The sequence below is a fragment of the Cottoperca gobio genome, unplaced genomic scaffold, assembly GCF_900634415.1.
Source record: "Cottoperca gobio unplaced genomic scaffold, fCotGob3.1 fCotGob3_303arrow_ctg1, whole genome shotgun sequence".
In the NCBI taxonomy this organism is placed as follows: Eukaryota; Metazoa; Chordata; class Actinopteri; order Perciformes; family Bovichtidae; genus Cottoperca; species Cottoperca gobio.
This window is the reverse complement of record NW_021166913.1, coordinates 1-20,000: the sequence shown is the minus strand read 5'-3', so window position 1 is coordinate 20,000 and position 20,000 is coordinate 1. Positions and strand designations below refer to the sequence as shown.

At 39.7% G+C, this 20,000-nt stretch overlaps 2 protein-coding genes across 3 annotated transcripts in view; both read left to right on the top strand.

Moving 5' to 3' along the window:
- fgd1 (FYVE, RhoGEF and PH domain containing 1) overlaps positions 1-14,667 on the top strand; it is a 39,874-nt gene extending 25,207 nt beyond the window's left edge. For both annotated transcript variants that reach the window (XM_029427250.1, XM_029427251.1), the window contains exons 10-18: positions 1,149-1,295; positions 1,479-1,571; positions 1,679-1,758; positions 2,291-2,321; positions 2,464-2,565; positions 3,415-3,543; positions 7,369-7,527; positions 7,669-7,815; positions 8,008-14,667. In XM_029427250.1, coding sequence (XP_029283110.1) covers positions 1,149-1,295; positions 1,479-1,571; positions 1,679-1,758; positions 2,291-2,321; positions 2,464-2,565; positions 3,415-3,543; positions 7,369-7,527; positions 7,669-7,815; positions 8,008-8,280 — 1,161 coding nt within the window. In that variant the 3' untranslated portion in view covers positions 8,281-14,667. The remainder of the gene's footprint in view (positions 1-1,148; positions 1,296-1,478; positions 1,572-1,678; positions 1,759-2,290; positions 2,322-2,463; positions 2,566-3,414; positions 3,544-7,368; positions 7,528-7,668; positions 7,816-8,007) is intronic.
- Positions 14,668-16,801: 2,134 nt separating this feature from the next.
- On the top strand, positions 16,802-19,965 carry LOC115005442 (transcription factor E3-like; the record flags this gene model as incomplete). Its single annotated transcript, XM_029427262.1, has 3 exons — positions 16,802-17,161; positions 19,109-19,207; positions 19,902-19,965. Coding segments are annotated over exons 1-3 (294 nt in total), but the record flags the coding sequence as incomplete, so codon positions are not given.
- Positions 19,966-20,000: the final 35 nt, after the last annotated feature.

The window sequence follows — 20,000 nt, the reverse complement described above, 5'->3', positions numbered from 1 at the left end:
TCTAAACATCCGAACTATCCCTTTAACATTATTGCACACACTAATAGTAGTGACTTGATATTTAACCCGTCAGGTACGAGGTGGCCGTCAAACCTTATGGATGTGAATCCACTTTTGGCTTTTTTAATTACATTTCTGGTGTTGCAGACTTTTTTATGGATACATTGAAAATGCTGATAACAGCAGGAGGATGGAACACACGTATCACCTGTTATCAGTGGAGAGTGAGACACCACCTGTCTGTCTCTACATGTCTGTCTCTACCTGCCTGTCTCTACCTGTCTGTCTCTACCTGTCTGTCTCTACATATCTGTCTCTACCTGTCTGTCTCTACCTGTCTCTACCTGTCTATCTCTACCTGTCTGTCTCTACCTGTCTGTCTCTACCTGTCTGTCTCTACCTGTCTGTCTCTACCTGCCTGTCTCTACCTGTCTGTCTCTACCTGCCTGTCTCTACCTGTCTGTCTCTACCTGTCTCTACCTGTCTATCTCTACCTGTCTGTCTCTACCTGTCTGTCTCTACCTGTCTGTCTCTACCGGACTCTACCTGTCTCTACCTGTCTATCTCAACCTGTCTGTCTCTAACTGACTCTACCTGTCTGTCTCTACCTGTCTCTACCTGAATATACCTGTCTGTCTCTACCTGTCTCTACCTGAATCTACCTGTCTGTCTCTAACTGACTCTACCTGTCTGTCTCTACCTGTCTCTACCTGAATCTACCTGTCTGTCTTTACCTGAATCTACCTGTCTGTCTCTACCTGTCTCTACCTGAATCTACCTGTCTGTCTTTACCTGAATCTACCTGTCGGTCTCTATCTGTCTCTACCTGTCTGTCTCTACCTGACTCTACCTGTCTGTCTCTACCTGTCTCTACCTGAATCTACCTGTCTGTCTTTACCTGAATCTACCTGTCTGTCTCTATCTGTCTCTACCTGTCTGTCTCTACCTGACTCTACCTGTCTGTCTCTACCTGTCTCTACCTGAATCTACCTGTCTGTCTCTACATGTCTCTACCTGAATCTACCTGTCTGTCTCTACCTGAATCTACCTGTCTGCCTCTACCTGTCTCTACCTGTCTCTACCTGTCTGTCTCTACCTGACTCTACCTGTCTGTCTCTAACTGACTCTGTCTGTCTCTGCTCTCTCAGGAGCGCATGAGGAAGTTGCTGAAGGTGTACGAGTTGTTGGGAGGAGAAGAAGACATTGTTAACCCGACAAACGAGCTCATTAAAGAAGGACACATCCTCAAACTGTCCAACAAGAACGGCACCACGCAGGACAGATACCTCATACTGGTACTTTGACTTTACTTACTAAATGCATCTTAATTTAACTGGTTATATGTATGTATATTTCTTCTTATACACTTTATATTTATTGCTTTATTGTATTTTGTATTCTTATTTATATTTATCCTTTGGGATAAATATTATATTATTGTCCCACTGTGAGTGATACCTGTCTGTCTCTCTCTGCAGTTTAATGACAGGTTGCTGTACTGCGTCCCGAAGCTTCGTCTGATTGGTCAGAAGTACGGCGTCCGTGCTCGCATCGATGTGGACGGGATGGAGGTGAGACATCTTCAGCTGATCAAACCGAGAGGAGCTCCGGCTGAGACACCTGATTAAACCTGTCTCTCTCTCTCTATCTGTCTGTGTCTCTCTTTCTCTCTGTCCAGCTGAAGGAGACCAGCAGTGTTGCAGTTCCCAGGACGTTCCTGGTATCTGGAAAACAGAGATCCCTGGAGCTGCAGGCCAGGTACAGACAGACAGACAGACAGACAGACAGACAGACGTTAGAAAAGCTGTGTAAAAACGGCAAAATTCAATAAAACTTGTCCAAAAACAATTTCATGCTCGACTGAGGAGGTTTTTGTCAGAAAAGAGTTGATGCGATTAATGGATTATGGAAAGGTTCTGACACCAATGAGTCACATGACTGATCAGCTGTTTCTGCCGTCTTCATGGATATTCCCACAGTGCTGGAAACTTAAGTATAAGTACAATTTTGAGGTACTTATACTTATATTATAGTATTTCCATTTTATGCTACTGTATACTTCTAATCCACGACAATTTGTAAGCAAATATTGTAATTTTTACTCCACTACATTTATTTGACAACATTAGTTACTTTGCAGGTTAATTCTCATTCCTTTTTTGCAACATTTTAAACATTTCGGACACAGACAGGACAGACAGGCAGGCAGACAGACAGGCAGGCAGGCAGACAGACAGACAGGCAGGCAGACAGTTGTTTTCTGACAGCTTTCCTGTTTGTGTCTCTGCAGGACGGAGGAGGAGAAGAAAGACTGGATACAGGTAAACACTTTAACTTCCTGTCACCTGGCACTCTGTCAGGGAAGTACTTCCTGAGAAGATGTGTCAAAGTAAAAGCATCACAAAGTGTCGTCCTGTTTCGAGGTCGACTTTTAATGTGAAACTTGTGCATGTGTGTGTTCAGGCCATCCAGGCGACCATCCAGAGACACGAGCAGACGGTGGACAGCTTCAGACATCTCAACTGTTCACTACGAGACGACGAGTCCACGCCACCGCACTCCCCGGTAACACGCTCATAAAGCTGTCTTTAACTGTTTGGTCATTTTGGCTGTGTTAATGCTTACGGCAGACATTTTGGCAAGGGTGTGAGTTTTTAATTTTATTTTGGAAGTGTAGCCTCACTACTATAATGAGTCTGTAATAAAGTGTGCAGCCAAAGTACAGACAGTCAAAAATGTCTCCATTCAAACCACAACCTTTGATCCCACGTCCATTACAGCATAGAATCATGCTTTATATTGCATCAGGTTTTTACATTTACAGCCTTTGTTTGTTTTTTTACTGTTTTCCACCAGCTTGAGACATTTTCTCACGTTTGCCCTACGAGGCAAATACATTCTATGTTCCTGGTGTCCTGCACAAAACCCATCATGCATCAAAATCCATATTGTTGCTGTTCATTGATGTATCACACACTGTGAAAATATTAAATCCTCTGTGATTTAGTTTACAGAAAATTATAAAATGGTATTCTTTTCATATAAAAACAATCATTTATGGGGTTAAAAGTTTGGTTAAAAAGGTTAAAAATTATATTAATATATAATTTTATAGCACAAAAAACTTAGACCCTGTTAGAAATGATGGTAGATTAAAGAGCTGCAGGAGGAACCAAAAAACTAAGTGTTTTATTCAAGTATTTGTTCATTTTTAACACTTGAATCATGAACGCTGTCGTTCTTTGTTGAGCAACGCTTGGTGTAAAACGAGGGATGAAACTCATCAACATTTGAAATGACAAAAACTGCTCTGCTAAGTTTTAGATAAACTTAGCCTGCAACAGATAAACATTTCAAAGTTTGTTAAACAAACCACCAAGCTCTCGTCTCGTCCTCTCCGTCCTTCTGTCTCAGAGCTGTGTGGAGCTGGGAAAACGAGCTCCGACTCCGATCAGAGAGAAGGAAGTCACTCTGTGTATGAAATGTCAGGAGCCGTTCAACTCCATCACTAAGAGACGGCACCACTGCAAAGCCTGCGGACACGTACGTTCTTCAATATTTACATCTGTTATAATCTGTAATAATTAATAATTCAGGAATAATTACATTTCTAATAATTAATAACAGCTCTGTAAAACCTACACGTACTTTGAAGTTTCCTTTATGAGAAGATTCTCCTTCAGATGAATAACGTCTTTAAGAAGCCTCTTGGATCAGCTGGAACATACATCGTCACAAAGAAACATGTAACACACACATTAATGCAGCAGGAACATGTAACACACACATTAATGTAACACACACATTAATGTAACAGGAACATGTAACACACACATTAATGTAACACACACATTAATGTAACAGGAACATGTAACACACACATTAATGTAACAGGAACATGTAACACACACATTAATGCAACAGGAACATGTAACACACACATTAATGTAACAAGAACATGTAACACACACATTAATGTAACAAGAACATGTAACACACACATTAATGTAACAGGAACATGTAACACACACATTAATGCAACAGGAACATGTAACACACACATTAATGCAGCAGGAACATGTAACACACACATTAATGTAACAGGAACATGTAACACACACATTAATGTAACACACATTAATGTAACAGGAACATGTAACACACACATTAATGTAACAGGAACATGTAACACACACATTAATGTAACACACACATTAATGTAACAGGAACATGTAACACACACATTAATGTAACAGGAACATGTAACACACACATTAATGCAACAGGAACATGTAACACACACATTAATGCAGCAGGAACATGTAACACACACATTAATGCAACAGGAACATGTAACACACACATTAATGCAGCAGGAACATGTAACACACACATTAATGCAGCAGGAACATGCAACACACATTAATGCAGCAGGAACATGTAACACACACATTAATGTAACAGGAACATGTAACACACACATTAATGTAACATGAACATGTAACACACACATTAATGTAACATGAACATGTAACACACACATTAATGCAACAGGAACATGTAACACACACATTAATGTAACAGGAACATGTAACACACACATTAATGCAACAGGAACATGTAACACACACACTAATGTAACAGGAACATGTAACACACACATTAATGCAGCAGGAACATGTTACACACACATTAATATAACAGGAACATGTAACACACACATTAATGTAACAGGAACATGTAACACACACATTAATGCAGCAGGAACATGTAACACACACACATTAATGTAACAGGAACATGTAACACACACATTAATGTAACACACACATTAATGTAACAGGAACATGTAACACACACATTAATATAACAGGAACATGTAACACACACATTAATGCAACAGGAACATGTAACACACACATTAATGCAGCAGGAACATGTAACACACACATTAATGTAACAGGAACATGTAACACACACATTAATGTAACATGAACATGTAACACACACATTAATGCAACAGGAACATGTAACACACACATTAATGTAACAGGAACATGTAACACACACATTAATGCAACAGGAACATGTAACACACACATTAATGCAGCAGGAACATGTTACACACACATTAATATAACAGGAACATGTAACACACACATTAATGTAACAGGAACATGTAACACACACATTAATGTAACAGGAACATGTAACACACACATTAATGCAGCAGGAACATGTAACACACACATTAATGTAACAGGAACATGTAACACACACATTAATGTAACAGGAACATGTAACACACACATTAATGTAACAGGAACATGTAACACACACATTAATGTAGCAGGAACATGTAACACACACATTAATGTAGCAGGAACATGTAACACACACATTAATGCAGCAGGAACATGTAACACACACATTAATGTAGCAGGAACATGTAACACACACATTAATGTAGCAGGAACATGTAACACACACATTAATGTAACAGGAACATGTAACACACACATTAATGTAACAAGAACATGTAACACACACATTAATGTAACAGGAACATGTAACACACACATTAATGCAGCAGGAACATGTAATACACACATTAATGTAGCAGGAACATGTAACACACGCATTAATGTAGCAGGAACATGTAACACACACATTAATGCAGCAGGAACATGTAACACACACATTAATGTAACAGGAACATGTAACACACACATTAATGTAACAGGAACATGTAACACACACATTAATGTAACAGGAACATGTAACACACACATTAATGCAGCAGGAACATGTAACACACACATTGATATAACAGGAACATGTAACACACACATTAATGTAACAGGAACATGTTACACACACATTAATATAACAGGAACATGTAACACACACATTAATGTAACAGGAACATGTAACACACATTAATGTAACAGGAACATGTAACACACACATTAATGCAGCAGGAACATGTAACACACACATTAATGTAACAGGAACATGTAACACACACATTAATGTAACAGGAACATGTAACACACACATTAATGTAACAGGAACATGTAACACACACATTAATGTAGCAGGAACATGTAACACACACATTAATGTAGCAGGAACATGTAACACACACATTAATGCAGCAGGAACATGTAACACACACATTAATGTAGCAGGAACATGTAACACACACATTAATGTAGCAGGAACATGTAACACACACATTAATGTAACAGGAACATGTAACACACACATTAATGTAACAAGAACATGTAACACACACATTAATGTAACAGGAACATGTAACACACACATTAATGCAGCAGGAACATGTAATACACACATTAATGTAGCAGGAACATGTAACATACGCATTAATGTAGCAGGAACATGTAACACACACATTAATGCAGCAGGAACATGTAACACACACATTAATGTAACAGGAACATGTAACACACACATTAATGTAACAGGAACATGTAACACACACATTAATGTAACAGGAACATGTAACACACACATTAATGCAGCAGGAACATGTAACACACACATTGATATAACAGGAACATGTAACACACACATTAATGCAGAAGGAACATGTAACACACACATTAATGTAACAGGAACATGTAACACACACATTAATGCAGCAGGAACATGTAATACACACATTAATGTAGCAGGAACATGTAACACACACATTAATGCAGCAGGAACATGTAACACACACATTAATGCAGCAGGAACATGTAACACACACATTAATGTAACAGGAACATGTAACACACACATTAATGCAGCAGGAACATGTAACACACACATTAATGTAACAGGAACATGTAACACACATTAATGCAACAGGAACATGTAACACACACATTAATGCAACAGGAACATGTAACACACACATTAATGTAACAGGAACATGTAACACACACATTAATGCAGCAGGAACATGTAACACACATTATGCAGCAGGAACATGTAACACACACATTAATGTAACAGGAACATGTAACACACACATTAATGTAACAGGAACATGTAACACACACATTAATGCAGCAGGAACATGTAACACACACATTAATGTAACAGGAACATGTAACACACACATTAATGTAACAGGAACATGTAACACACACATTAATGTAACAGGAACATGTAACACACACATTAATGCAGCAGGAACATGCAACACACACATTTTTGAATGCAGGACTTTAACTTGTCGTGGAGTATTTTCACAGGTTTTAGTATTTGTCCTGCAGTAAAGCGTCTGAATACTTTTATTCTGTAGTTTCCTTAAAAACTACAAATATCTGACTGACAGTTTTATTTTGACTCCAGGTGGTTTGTGGGAAATGTTCAGAGTTTCGTGCTCGTCTTTCGTATGACAACAACCGCACCAACCGAGTTTGTATCGACTGCTACGCCATGCTGGTGGGGGCGTCGCCCTCTCCTGCCTTGCTGAGCAGCAGCACCCAGCGGAGGCGCTCCATCCTGGAGGTTAGTGTGATATGTTGCTCACACCAGCTACTACACAAAATAACTCACAAAATGATGCTCTTGTGGACTTTTTCTCTCATCTTCTGTGTGAGTCTGGCAGAGACACTGACGCTTCTTCATCTCTGTCCCTTGTTGCCATAGAAACAGGCCTCCCTAGCAGCAGAGCACAGTGTGATTTGTAGTTTTCTTCACCACATGGAGAAAGGAGGCGGCCGGGGCTGGCAGAAGGCCTGGTTCGTCATCCCCGAGAATGAGCCGCTGGTGCTCTACATCTACGGAGCTCCACAGGTGCTTAATAAATACATATATAATATATATACAGTGTATAATATACAATATGTGTTGTATATAAGTTGTAATGTGGAATCAACATGGACGCTACAAAGAAGATGTTTGTATTTTATTGCTCAGAGCGTTTGAACAACGCGTTGATGTTTCCGACTTGAGAGATAACATACTGTATTTATTATCTCCCACCAGGACGTGAAGGCGCAGCGCAGCGTGCCTCTGATTGGCTTCGAGGTGTCCCTCCCTGAGTCATGTGACCGCCTGGAGCGACGCCACGCCTTCAAGATCTCCCAGAGTCATCTGACCTTGTACTTCAGCGCAGACGGCGAGGAGCTGCAGCGGCGATGGATAGACATACTGCTGCGGGCCGGGAGGGGGGAGGAGCCTCAGGTCCACCGGCCAATCGTGGAGAGTGTGGAGGAGGAGGGGGAGGAGCTGGCGGCAGCGGAGGGCGAGAACACGTGATTCTATTGGACGAGGAAGAAGTCCCGTTTGGAAACCGTTACAAAACCAGTAGCTGATATTTAACACACACACACACACACACACACACACACACACACACACACACACACACACACACACACACACACACACACACTGCATGATGGCATCTCTTCTTTTTCACCTTTTTTGTGACGCAGTGATGTGGGCGGAGCCTCTTCTCCCACAGTAAATTCTCACAGGAAACACGAAAACCGCTGTGTTTTTTCTGCCCTCAGTTTGGTCTCAAACACTACAGTACCCATAAGCCTCAGCTGTTTGTCCATCAGCAGTGAGAAGCTCTCTGATTGGACGGTTTTCCTGGAACATGATGCACATTCATCAGCTGCTTTTATAAACTTGTTCGTCATCGTGTCCATTGATCAGGTGTTCAGAAGGTCGACTTGTGTTTGAGTGGTTAAATCTGCAACTTGTTTTCCACTTGAATATAAATGTGAACTGTCTGAGAACACTGCGCTGCCGAAAGCATCAACACCTGCAGGAGTCAGACGACTCCGAGAAGGTTCAATAACAAAACAGACAGATTTAAATCTCCAGTTATTATTACTGATATGTTCTGACTTCCACGACGGTGCAAGGATATTCATTTATCTCAGAATAAATATAAACCCCAGAAAATAAATCCTGTATTCAGAGACTGGACTGAGATACAGAACCTGAAACACAACAGAAAGGGACAAAGACGGGCGAATTCACAAAGACGGATTGCGGCCGCTGATTGCTCCATAAATTTAGAAATATTTTGAAACGCTCTCTGCCCCGTCTCAAGATCCGATTACTTATTACCTAATTTAAATATGTGCAAATAGCACAAGTCACTAAGATGCTATTTACTGAGCAGTGCAGTTCGGAGTGCGTTCCATCCTTTGAGGATTTCACTTTTTGCGCGGGTTTAGAGTTACGCCTGCACAATCCTTTTGTGAGTTTTCCTCTGCGTGTCGTCCAATTAATGTCCCTGTGAATCACACTCTTGTTCTGCACCTCACGTTTTACTTCCAACGACAACGTTTAGATGCAGGAGGCAGAGACTGGGTGGTGGACAGACGCGTCACAGAGCTGCTCAGCGTAACCACAGCCACCGTCTGGCACATGTCGTCTCTCAGTCACCAGCCTGCTGTGATTTAGTAAACTAAAAATTAGAATTTTTAAAAACGAGAGCGTTGGACGTAAATCATCTTCTAATCTCAGTTTTGTTATGTGATCTGGACCCGGACAGATCCAGGTCCAAGTTCTGGTCTCTGATACTGATGAAAAACAACCGTTTATTAATCTCACACGAGAGGAACGGAATAAACAAGCACACACAAACACACTTTGGAGTGAAGGAGTGGGTCTTCTCCCGGACATGAAGCAGAAGAGATTAAAGAAGAGATGTTTCCCTGTTTTTAAAAGATGATGTTTCGGGATTCCTGAAACATGTCAGCAGATATAAACTGTTGAAAGGAGGAAACGCTGTGAGATTTTTAAAACACAAAAGAAGAAAAAGACTCTTTAAATGCTCTTAAAAGACATTTACATTTTTAACCCCAAATTTCCCCTGAAGAAGAAACTCCTGTTTGTTTTGCTTTTGAAACTTCACTGCTGCTGTCTGACCTCCCAACCAGCCAATCAAATTACCTGTCTGGAGGTAAACTACATTTCCCAGCAGCCTCGGCTCCAAGGGGCTGAAGCCTCTCTGCCGTCTGCTGGTGAAGTTGGGTAATGCAGTTTTCTTTTCAATCACTGAGGCGGTTCATTGCGGTCCTGAAGAAATCTCACTTTAACATTCACAGATCATCAGTTTATAAACTGATGACTAAAATATTTATTTCTTTATCAAATGTTCTTGTTTCGTTCTCAGAGTTCAAACCAACCTTTCAGAAACACAAAAAGTTTCAGTTCACAAAAATATGAATCGAGAACTGAAAAAGTAAAGAAAAAAGAAAATGTTGGACTTCCTGTCTCAAAATTGTGATTGTTTTAGTTTCTCATTATTTTGAGCAAACCTTTGGAAACTGTGAACCATTATTTTTTTCATCTATTAATCTGCCGATTTATTTTCTCGATTGTTTATTCAGAAAAATGTCAAGTGACGTCTTTAAATGTCAGTCAAAGATATTTAATTTGATATAAAACAGAGTGAAGCAGGAAATATTTCAGAACATTTTCTGACATTTTTGCATGAAGAAATTATTAATCGATTATTAAAAATAGTTGGCAATAAACTAATCGATTAGTCAACTAATCGCTGCAGCTCTACCTGATTTACAAAGTCAAATGATCATTCAGTTTTGTATCATTTTTATCAGTATTTTTGATGTTTTTAATGTTTGTTTCGGGCTTCCGTACGAGGTCTGAAATGTGAAACATCGTTAAGGTCACCGGTAGAGCTGAAGTTATTAGTTGACAGATCGATTAGTTCACTGACAGACAAATTAATCAGCTAAAACTGATAATTGATGAAAGATTTAGTTCAGTGGTAAACAGGAAATGGTTTTATATCTCAGTAAACGGAATTTTGTGTTTTAGGACGAAACTACTTTTGGACGTCACTTTGGACTCTGAGACACTGTGAGACGTTTCTATTGCTAAAAGATAAATAACTGAGTGATTGTTAGTTTCTGATCCACTGTGAGATACGAGGCCTCTGCAGGACACTGATGATCTCAGTCCCAGATGATGATGATGATGATGGTGGTGGTGAAGGTTTTGTTTTTTAAAGTTGGATGTAAAAAGTTTAAAAAAGAGTTTTTTAAGACTGACAGAGACATGAAGAGGAACCAGACTGGACCGTGAACCTTCATGTTGTCAGATGGACTCGTGGTGTCTGTTTCCTGGATGTTGGGAATGAATCCAGCGATTCGAACTGAACCCAAAAGAAAAGACTTTAGTTGTTTTTATCATGTTCGCTTCCAGTGGTCCAGTATTTCTCTCTCTGTCTCTATAAACACCTTTTGGACAAAGTGTTTTGATAGTGAAAATATTATTAATATTATTATTGTTATTCTGATGCTATGATAAAGTGAACAGACTTATTGTTGGATATTTCGGTGTTTATGAGTCTGGGTTGTGTTTGATGTTTGCTTGATGCAAGTTGATGCAAGAAGAAAACAAAGAGTAAAGATTTTGTAAATATAATTTATTCTCCTATGACCTCCTCGGTCATGTGACTATGTAAAGGTTAAAGGTTAAAGCTCGCTGTCACTCCACACAGCCAGAGCCACGCAGAGTGTTTGGGTTTCAGCGGCGGCCATGTTGGCTCCAGAGTTGAGATTAACGGCTAACAGGGTGAAGCTAAAAGGAAAAATCCGACATTTAACTAAATCCTCTCGTTCTCTGTCAGATGTTTCAGATGGATATCAGTTTTCCCTGCTTCCAGTTTTGGTGCTAAGCTAGGCTAACAGGTCCCGCCTTCTTTCCTTCTTGGTGCTAAGCTAGGCTAACAGGTTCCCCCTTCTTCCAGTCTTTGTGCTTAGCTAGGCTAACAGTTTTACCCTGCTTCCAGTCTTGGTGTTAAACTAGGCTAACAGGTCCTCCCTTCTTTCCTTCTTGGTGCTAAACTAGGCTAACAGGTTCCCCCTTCTTCCAGTCTTTGTGCTAAGCTAGGCTAACAGTTTCCCCCTGCTTCCAGTTTTCGTGTTAAGCTAGGCTAGCAGTTTCCCTCTGCTTTCAGTATTTGTGCTAAACTAGGCTAGCCGTTTCACCCTGCTTCCAATCTTTGTGCTTAGCTAGGGTAGCAGTTTCCCGTTCCTTCCATTCCTTGTGCTAAGCTAGGCTAGCAGTTTCACACTGCTTCTAGTATTTGTGCTAAGCTAGGCTATAAACTTCCCCCTACTTCCAGTCTTGGTGCTAAGCTAGGCTAGCAGTTTCCTTCTGCTACCATTCTTTGTGCTTAGCTAGGCTAGCAGTTTAGGGTAACCATGTCCTCGAGACAAAAAGATGAACCTCAGAGTTACAAAATGATTTAATAACTGGATTTGTACAAACGTTGAACTCTTCCTTTAACTTCACAGCTCTGTCACTAACATGGTGCTCAGTGTGATGGCTCTGGTTGTCACAGTGTATTTTTAGCGTGTTTATGGCGTGTAAAGCAGACTCCAGTGGTGTGTTCTCTCCTCCCTCTCTGGGAATGGAAGGAATTGGCCAGTAACTCAGCCTTAGTTCCCGTCATCACCAGTTGTCTCGATGTGGTGAAAAATGTTTAAAATCTCAATCTGAGTGACTTGTGTGGAGCAGTTGTTGATAATTTTGTTTTATTTCATTTCTGTTCTAATTACTACTTTTGCAGGCTGGTTCTGACCGGTTCTGACCAGTGTTTGTATGATACAGTTGAACAGTGTGTCGTATACGTCCAGTGTGCACTTTCTCTTCATGTGCCAATATTCAAAACTATACAGTATTCAGTGAAGTTGTTGGTTTATATATCAGATTATGTTTATAAGTATTTCTTGTTGTTTCTTTGGGCTGGATACCAGTTTATAGCGAGTTACATTCTCTTACACCAGTTTGAGCCAGCTATAACTAGAGATGAAGATAATTAAAATATTACAGAAATTAGATTTTTTTATGGGTGAAGAATTAACAGATTTCTAAATATAAAACCTACTTGAGATGTTTGCGGAGAAGTGAGAGCCCGCTATTGCAAGCTAGCTTGGAGGTTATCTCCCAAAATGACTCAAACTTTTAAATATTAATAAATATTAAATAATTTAAATAAACAGAGGCAGTGTATATTACGTTCAACAAGTTTGGACTCCCAAGAACATGAATAATATGAAGCTTGTTGTGTTGAGAAAGCAGCCTCAGTTTCCCAGCAAGCTAACAATTACTGCAGAGGACTGCTCTTTAGTACAAAGACAAATTATTCTGAAACCCCAATAATTTGAAAATGTCCTATTTGACCAAATGCCCAAAGTCCAACTACTAAAGCCCACGATTTAAGTTATTTCACAGAATAGCAGATAAAGTTGAATATTAGTGGAAATGTTTCACAAAGCCTTATAATTGACATTATGTTAGTACGTTATCTGTTAAATTAAGCAATACGCTAACGGAGTCTGTAAAGTTGTAAGCCCTGAACTCCAACTCCAGAGTGTGTATTTGCGGGATAACGGGCCGTCGCAGGGTTTCGGAAAAATTGGCCTTCGGACCAATGGGCAGTCCCGTCAAACTTTACCAAAGTTAGATGACGCATGAATTTACTTTGTCTTTGTGTGAATCTGCTAATCTAGCCATTCCATTGAAATGAATTATTTAGCTCTGAGCTTTGGCTGTTTTAAATGCTGAGGCCAGTCAGAAAAAACTTTTTATTACTTTTCATTTAAATGTCATTGAAAAAACTCGACCTCCTCGTCTGTAGTTATTACTGCCTGTTAGCAGAGCCAGTTAGTGCCGGTTTTAACCAGTAAAATCAAGTTTAATTGGTTTATTTACAGCCAGTTTGAACCAGATAGAGCTGATGGTCCGCTGTAACCCAGTGCAGCAAGTTGTAGTTCCCGAAGCTGGTTAGCACCGGTTCTAGCTGGTTCTATCCGGTCAGAGCTGGTTCTGTCACACTGGACTGTCGTCAGTATTTTGCCTTACAGTTTCTGAATTTTATTGAACTTTTGCTTGTGCCAAATCAGACGACTCGATCTGTGCAACAGTTACAGTCTGTGGTTGTGTATTTATTTGTAATTTTTAATCCAAACTGTTATTATTATGTTATTTTATTTTCAACTTCCTGTCCTGATCCTGATATCTCAGTGGTTTTCAGGATCTGTTACCTTTTCAAACTGTCTCTGAATCCTCCTCACCAGACGGTCACAATGTTATGGGCTGCTGTTACCATGGAGACCGTCAGGATTTTCATTCGCCGAGATGAAACATAAAAAACAAACCAAATAATGTTGATCAATGTCTGTAAACAGATTCATGATACGGAGCTCTTTTACAGCCAATCAGAAGAGGACGGGGCAGTGATGTCATTGAACATCATCACTTCTTAACTCCGACGCGTTGCTATAGTAACTGCTGGAGTTTCTGGAGCAGCATTTTACTACGGTAACCAACCAGGCTCCCAACGCTTGTTCATTCCACAGTGCTACCATAGCAACCACTGGACTCTGGTTACCATGACAACAAGATCATCTCTCTCTCCGGGTGTAACAGCAGCATGGTTGTGTATTCTTCTTCTTCCTGTTGTACTTCTGGTATCTTGTTATTATTGAGTATTGATTGATTGATTGATTGATTGATTGCAGGTTATTGGTTAGTGGCCGGCCACTGCCTTCCACCCTGTCTGTTTCCCATCATGCCCTTCTGTATGAGAAAATACGATGAGAAATGTTTATTATGAGGTTATAAATGAAATAAAAACATGAAAACTGATCACATGACTACCTGGAAGTACATCTAATACTACTGCAACTACTACTACTTTACTACTGTTAGTATTAACACTGCTTTCACTACTACTACTACTACTACTACTGCTACTTTACTACTACTACTACTTTACTACTACTACTTTACTACTACTACTACTACTTTACTACTACTACTACTACTACTACTACTTACTACTACTACTACTACTACTACTTTACTACTACTACTACTACTACTACTACTACTTTACTACTACTACTACTTTACTACTACTACTACTGCTACTGCTACTTTACTACTACTACTACTACTACTGTTAGTATTAACACTACTTTACGACTACTACTGTTAGTATTAACACTACTTTCACTACTACTACTACTACTTTACTACTACTTTCACTACTACTACTTTACTACTGTTAGTATTAACACTGCTTTCACTACTACTACTACTGCTACTTTACTACTACTACTACTATTACTGTTAGTATTACTACTACTACTACTACTACTACTGTCACTATTAATACTACTTTCACTTACACTACTACTACTACTGCTACTGCTACTATTTAATTCAAAATACTTTAATGTGATGTTGTAGAAACCCTTACAGGTGAAGCAATAGCGCCATCCAGTGACAACATGAAACGTGAAATTACTATTTAAGAGGAGATATAAATCCAGAACTGTAAATAAAATAAACAATGAGAGTCACTACAGGTAAAGGTTTAATATATTTTACAAAAATTTATGATTTTGACATGTTTTCATTTAGAGAGGAGGCGATTGTAGCAATATAATAAATATCAAAATATATATATATTTTTCTCCTGGTAATAAAATTGTAAATATAATATATTAAATTGTAATGATTACTTTTTAATAAATTAATAAAACCTTTAATTAATGAATTGGTGCTGATGAAATCCTTTGTAATAGTCATAGACTATATATATATATATATATATATATATATATATATATATATATATATATATATATATATATATATATATATATAGCACATATAGCTCCGCCCCAGCCTCTATCCCGCATTCTGATTGGACAGCTCTCCTGTCAGTCTGATCTGGGCCGACAGGTCGTGGTGGGCTGACGTCACCTTGGATTTCCCAGCCACACTCACTTCCCGTAACAGAAGAAACAAAACAAACAAGATGGCTGCCATGAGCGCTGAGCTGCAGCAGCAGCTCATTGGCCGTCAGCGAACACAACCGCAGTCCTATTGGCTGGTTGCGAGCAGAGCAGCTGCTCATTGGTCCGGTAGAGATCAGTCCAGGCGGTGAGGCCCGCCTCCTGCAGATGACTCTCACACAGAAACAGAAGAGATAGACTGCAGACTGACTGCCTTTAAATTTCAATCTGCTAAGGCCAAGAAAAAACATAATACTTATATACAACAATTTTACAAATGTTCACAGCACAATTTTAATTTCTGGAATATTAGAAAATATTAAAAATAATAATACACTGTGAAATTATATTTTTCTGTAAAGTGTTATTCCCCTCCTGAAGGTGCTGCCTCCTCCCAGTTTACAATTCCAGAAGCAAACTGGGAGAAAATACAAACCATTCAGTTATTTATTGACTTAAATGTCTTTCAAAAAACAAAAGTAAAACAACATATCCAGTCTTAAAGTGTAAGCCTGAAAATTACAAATGGGTTAGTGGTATTGTGTTTTTGAGATGTAAGCAAGAAGATGTTGCAAGTGAAATTATACAAGTATTTTTATTATTATTACTACGTGTTTATATTAATTTATTAATTAATTATAGTTTTCCTCTATTTTTTTATTATGTTGTTTTATTTGTAAAAGTTTTCTTCCTGTGTCTTTTGAAATGGTGTGCTTAAATGGTCAAAAATCATGTATTCACAGTAAAAACATTGAAAATTGATTTGAATAGTTAATTACAGTCATGCTACATAACTATGATTTCATTCTTTGTATTCGTGTTGTGGAAACATAGTTTTATTTCAAATTCAGAGCTAATAAATGTCACTTTGTTTTGTCCCAAGTTGTCCAACACAGTGTGGTTGAGCTACCCGATCTGTGCGGTGTATGTCTATGCTTACAGCTGCTCTGCACACACAAACTATCCCTGTTTGTCTGTCTGTCTGTAGATTAGTCTATAGTTCAGTGTCAGGCTGCCCTGGTGCCGTTCAGCAGCTGTAAGGAGGACTCGAACCTGCGACCAGTCTAAATCAGAGACTTTGAGTGAAACATGCTGCTGTGATTTCATTCCTGAGACTTTGATCCTCCGGTGGCTGCTGGGAAATAAAGCGCCTCTCTGTGCTGGTGCTGCTCAGTCTCCGTTAAACACGTCCGTGTCTCTGGAGAAATGTCAGCCGTTAGCTCAGACCAGATCCAGAAACGAGCCGGAACCGAGCCGGAGCAGCTGGAGGCCGGGGTTCTACAACCGCAGACCGTGTTTGTCATCCTGGACTCGGCTGAAACAATCAACCTGGTCCGGTGAGTCCGGAAGTTCTGCGAAGTGCCGTTATTTCTGCTGCGGAGAGAACCTCACGCCAAACTCTGTTCAAAAATCTGTCATTTTAAATCCGCTATGCTCTTTGGTACAGACATCTCTATCTTAACTTTACGGAAGGTATTTGTCTCATCTGTTGTGTCTTCTGGTAAATAATAATCCACAAATAAGTATTTTATCGGGATTAAATCTCGTAGTATTTAGTAAAGTGGATAGTCAAAATAACAATCATCTCTTACTTGAGTAGAAGTTTTATTAATGAATGAATTCGTATTGGTGTTATATGCGGAATTGAAAGTTATTCTCTAAAACATTCAGAGTTTACTTCAGTCTTCTCTTGGACGTTAGTTAAAATATCTAAGAGGCAAGTAAACTTTAAATCGCCTAAATTATGAATGGAGTTTGGTGTGCAGTGATCTCCAGCTATCTGTGTTGCCATAAAAGAAGCTGTAAAGTAAAAATGTGTAAATGTTTATGTGTCGAGTGTGTGTGTGTGTGTGTGTGTGTGTGTGTTTAGATGATGATGAAGATGAAGAGGGTGACCTGTCAGAGACTTGTGCCGGGCAGGTTGTTGTTACTGTCTGATCTTTGACCTCTGATCCTCTTTGCCTTCTGGTGTAATGAGTAATCCAACATACACGCACACACACACGCACACACACACACACACACACATATACACACAGACAGAGCGGCTGGTCCCCTTATGTATTTTTCCAGAGAGACAAACAGGCCCAGTCTAGTCCTCCATGTCGTCCCCGTCCTCCCCCCTCAGTCACACCACCACACCCTGCTACATACAAAACACACACACACACACACACACACACACACACACACACACACACACACACACACACACACACACACACACACACACAAACATAAATTATGTGGGCGGTGAGACAGAAAGCAAAAGTAAAAACAAGCCAGAGACGTCTCTCTGCTCGATGTTGGGAACTGAAGAAGGGTTTCAGTCCCAGCCGATGAAGAGGAGGATTTGATGAAGATATTGTGTTTAAGAAACGGGGGAAATGATGGAAATTGCAAAGTTACGGTGTTGAAGGTTTTCAGTCTCAGTTTGTTTCTGCTGCGTCAGACGTTTTGGTCTCTTCACTTCAAACTGTTTCCAGATGTTTTTAAACGTGAAGTCCACACAGCAAGAACGTTCTTTAACAACGATCGACTGTGTGGACTTCACACTTGTTCTGAAAACTAAAATGTCGTTTTAAGATGACGGGAACATTTAAAACTGGTAGAAATACTGACTGAACAAGCTCGCTCTGTCTTTTAAATGACATTAAAGAGCTACTAGGATTAAGCAGCAGACAAACTAGACTTTTGTTTGTGAAGGTTTGATCAGATTATTAGATTTGTTGATTTAATCTTTAATCAGATCATTTGAATTACATATCAGACCATGTACCAGCACATTCTCTCCTCTCTACTGTCCCTGCAAGACAATACCACCACAAACAAATCATCATCATCATAAGGGGAAAAAACTAATTTAAATGTTTGTCTGCATCTGTTAATGTCACACGTTAAACTCGGCTGTTGTTACATAAAGAGCATTTTTCAGAGTGCAGGAGGAGGTGTGTCTGCAGCTCCATGTGGACGCTGGATTAGAGGAAGTGACTCAGCAGAAATACATTCACACACACACATTTACACACTCAGGAAGTGGGATTGAAGGCCGTTAAACAGAAGTGCTGACAGATGTTGTTCCTCCACATTCTTCTTCTGTGGTGTCCAACATCAGCCTTCACATATTTCCATCAGCAGTCTGAACTGTCAGTAATCATATTTGTCTCTGCGTCTCTTCCTGTCGCACATTCTGAACGTGGAAAAACTGTGCGTGGAAAGAATTCTGAGGTTTTCACACTCGCCTCGCTGGATGCTGATTGGTTCATTATGTCTCCGTCTGTCAGGGTGGAGTCCGGTATCGTCGCTGACATCGAGGTCGACAATCTGCTGCCATCAGACTGCGACACCTTCTACCAGATCAAGAGTCAGCCAATCAGCTTCAGGTAACAGCACGTATACAAAGACGATATTATATCTTAATTAAGAGACATGTTAACGGCTTACATGACTGACAGCCGCTCACACGATACTAACATCCCCCCCGCACACTTCCATTTTCCCAAAAATCTAATTTGCACGTTGAGTTCAACTTCGGGCGATGGTCACTCACTTGCATTTGGACATGTGACCGCCACCAAGATGCAATGCATTGTGGGGCATTTGAGTAGGCGCAGTATCACGCCACACATCCAGGCATTTCTACTTTGCAGTGTGAAGTTCTATATTCTTCACGGTGTTACAGTATTATTATACAAACAAGAATTAATATAATAAACTGAATTATACTCTTGATAAGAAATAGCATGCAGCTATAATGTTGTATAAATGAAGCACGTTAGTTTACATGTCAGCGCCATAATGTTCCGTTAACTACAGCTGTGAGCTTTGTTTATTAATGAAGTTCTTCACAAGATATAATGTTTAATAAAATCATTTAATAGACATTTAATAAGAAGTTGAGTCCGGTGCTTTGGACAAAAGCATCAGCTAAATGAACTGTGATGTAATGTGTTGATGATTAGCCAACGATTAATACGGAGCTCAATGGCGACCTGTCTGACCTTTGACCTCTGACCTCTGACCCTCTTTGCCTCCTGTAATGAGTCATCCAACATAACTCTCTCTCTCTCTGTCCAGTACTTCAGCAGCTTCCTCGCCTTCTTTATCTTCATCCTCTCTGCCGTCAGCCATGACAGTCCAGGTAACAACACACTCTTCTCTCTCTGTACACTTCTA